This window comes from Parus major, chromosome 6 (genome assembly GCF_001522545.3).
Source record: "Parus major isolate Abel chromosome 6, Parus_major1.1, whole genome shotgun sequence".
Lineage (NCBI taxonomy): Eukaryota > Metazoa > Chordata > Aves > Passeriformes > Paridae > Parus > Parus major.
The window spans coordinates 2,119,074-2,121,627 of record NC_031775.1 but is presented as its reverse complement, the minus strand read 5'-3'; the positions used below and the strand labels follow the sequence as shown (position 1 = coordinate 2,121,627).

The 2,554-nt window shown below is 68.6% G+C and overlaps 1 protein-coding gene across 1 annotated transcript; it reads left to right on the top strand.

The window, feature by feature from the left end:
* The first annotated feature begins 36 nt into the window (after positions 1–36).
* PAOX (polyamine oxidase) lies at positions 37–2,368 on the top strand. Its single transcript, XM_015633866.3, has 6 exons — positions 37–695; positions 775–974; positions 1,204–1,459; positions 1,559–1,671; positions 1,746–1,903; positions 2,199–2,368. The coding sequence occupies exons 1-6, from the start codon at positions 220–222 to the stop codon at positions 2,337–2,339; spliced, it is 1,344 nt and encodes a 447-aa protein (XP_015489352.1). The 5' UTR covers positions 37–219; the 3' UTR covers positions 2,340–2,368.
* The last annotated feature ends 186 nt before the right edge of the window (positions 2,369–2,554 follow it).

Below are 2,554 nucleotides of genomic sequence, written 5' to 3'. Positions count from 1 at the left end.
CGGGGCCGGACCTGAGCGGGCTGGACACGTGGCGGGGGCGGCCGGTCCCGTGGGCAGCCGGGGATCGAACGGAAGCCACGGTCACGGGGGGCACCGGGGGCGCGGCAGGGCCCGCCGGCTCCGGCCGTTCCGGGGGTCCCGCCGCGCCCCGAGGGCTTCTCCACGGGCGCGGCTCGGGGTGACCCGCTCTCCCTCCCGGCAGCGTCGGGGCTGGCGGAGATGGGGGCACACTGGATCCACGGCCCCTCGCCGGGAAATCCCGTGTTTTGCCTGGCCTCCAGCTACGGCCTGCTGGGCCCGGAGGCCGCCCGGGAGGAGAACCAGCAGGTGGAAGCGGGGGGTCACCCCCCGATGCCGTCCGTCACCTACGGCAGCTCGGGGAAGGTGCTGAATGCCAAGGCAGTGCGCGAAGCCCGCGACCTCTTCTACGCCCTTCTGGCCTCCACCCGCGCTTTCCAGGGGTCCAAGGAGCCACCGTGGCCCAGCGTGGGCCAGTACCTGCGGGCAGAGATCGCCCGGACGGTCCCCACGATGGCGGGGGGCCAGGAGGATGCCCGGCGGCTGCAGCTGGCCGTGCTCGCCGCCTGCCTCAAGTTGGAGTGCTGCATCAGCGGGACCCACAGCATGGACCTGGTGGGCCTGGAGCCCTTCGGGGAGTACGTGTCGCTGCCCGGCCTGGACTGCACCTTCCCAGGGTAAGCGCGGGGCTCCGGAGCGGGACGCGGAGGAGCGTTCCAGGGGCCGCCGCGTCTCCAGCGGTGACTCCTCCCACAGTGGCTACAGCAGCTTGGCCGAGCGCCTGCTCTCGGACCTGCCCGAGGGCACCGTCCTGCTCAACAAGGCAGTGAGGAGCATCCAGTGGCAAGGGTCCTTCCGTGAGGAAGGGGACGGTGCCAGGGTTTTCCCCGTCCGGGTGGAGTGCGAGGATGGAGATGTCTTCCTTGCTGACCACGTCATCATCACTGTCCCGCTAGGTGAGGACACCAACACCTTCCCTTGCCCTGCCTGTCCCCTCCGACCAGCCGGATGATGGGCTGGAGACGGGCAAGTGGAGGGGAAGGATTGCCTAAAGCCCTTCCCAGCCTCCCCTCTCCCACTGGGAATAGGTTGGAAAGGGGTTTTGGGGAGGTCAGAGCATCCCAGACACCATTTAGGAGCCCAGCTGAGAGCTGCCCCGTTGCCTGCCCAAACTCGTGGCTGCAGGTTTCCTCAAGGAGCACTACCAGGAATTCTTCCAGCCTCCCCTTCCCGAGCGGAAAGCACAGGCCATTCGCAACCTGGGATTCGGCACCAACAACAAGATCTTCCTGGAGTTCGAGCAGCCTTTCTGGGAGCCCGAGCAGCAGCTCCTGGAAGTGGTGTGGGAGGACGATTCCCCCCTGGAGGAGCCCAGCACTGACCTGGAAGCCAACTGGTTCAAGAAGCTCATCGGATTCGTGGTGCTCCAGCCGCCAGAGCAGTAGGTGGCTGGGGATTTTGGGTATCCTCCCGCCCTTCTCTGGGCCGCTGGTGGGCACGGGGAGGGGCAGCAGCTTTCAGCCACGCATTCCCGCCCCAGGCACGGGCACGTCCTGTGCGGCTTCATCGCGGGGAAGGAGTCGGAGCACATGGAGACGCTGAGCGACGCCGAGGTGCTCAGCGCCATGACCCGCGTCCTGCGCACGATGACAGGTGCCTGGCCCGCCCTCCCCGCCCGCCCACTGCCCCTGGGGACTTCCCGACCCACCCCTAACCTCCATCCGCAGGGAATCCGAACCTGCCCGCGCCCAGGAGCGTGCTCCGGTCCCGCTGGCACAGCGCTCCCTACACCCGCGGCTCCTACAGCTACGTGGCCGTCGGCAGCTCGGGGGACGACATCGATGTGCTCGCACAGCCCCTGCCCGAGGACCCCCGGGACCCCCGGGTGAGGGGGACGGACAGACGGGGGTGGGGACAGGCCACTCCGGGAGCACAGGGAGGTGCCGGCCCTTTGCGGGGGTCACCAGTGCTCGGGTCACCTGCTGAGCTCCGCGGGGGTGGGGGCACTTCCATAAAAGTCGTGGGCAGGCCGCTCCTCCCAACCTCTTCCCAGCCTCCTCACGGCGCGGGGTGGGCGCCTAGGGAAGGGAGAGTGTCCGCTTCTGGGTTTTTATTGCGGGTCGTGAGGATGTTCCAGCGGAGCCCCGCGGTCCCTGTGCTCACCCCCCGCCTCTCCGCAGCCCCTGCAGCTCCTCTTCGCCGGCGAGGCCACGCACCGCACCTTCTACTCCACCACCCACGGGGCGCTGCTGTCGGGGTGGCGAGAGGCCGAGCGGCTCAACCAGCTCTTCCAGGCGCCCGTCCCCGCGCCTCACTCGTGAGGCAGCAAAATAAACCCCGCTGCTTTGCCCTCCGGTCTCCTTTATTGAGAAACCTCCGCGCCGGCGGCTTCTTCCTCTCCGTGACGGGGTGGATGCGGCGGGGATGGCTCCACGGAGCGGTGTTGGTTTAATACCAGTTGGTGCTGGAGATGGTGAAGCGGGGGTCGTCCAGCGGGTCCTGCGTCGGGCCTGGCCGTGGGGTGGGCTCCGGGGTG

Coding starts and splice junctions, on each gene's coding strand:
- PAOX (XM_015633866.3), top strand. CDS start 220: ATGGGGGCACACTGGATCCACGGCCCCTCGCCGGGAAATCCCGTGTTT. Junction 696..774: donor CTGGACTGCACCTTCCCAGG/GTAAGCGCGGGG, acceptor CTCCTCCCACAG/TGGCTACAGCAGCTTGGCCG. Junction 1,672..1,745: donor CGTCCTGCGCACGATGACAG/GTGCCTGGCCCG, acceptor CTCCATCCGCAG/GGAATCCGAACCTGCCCGCG.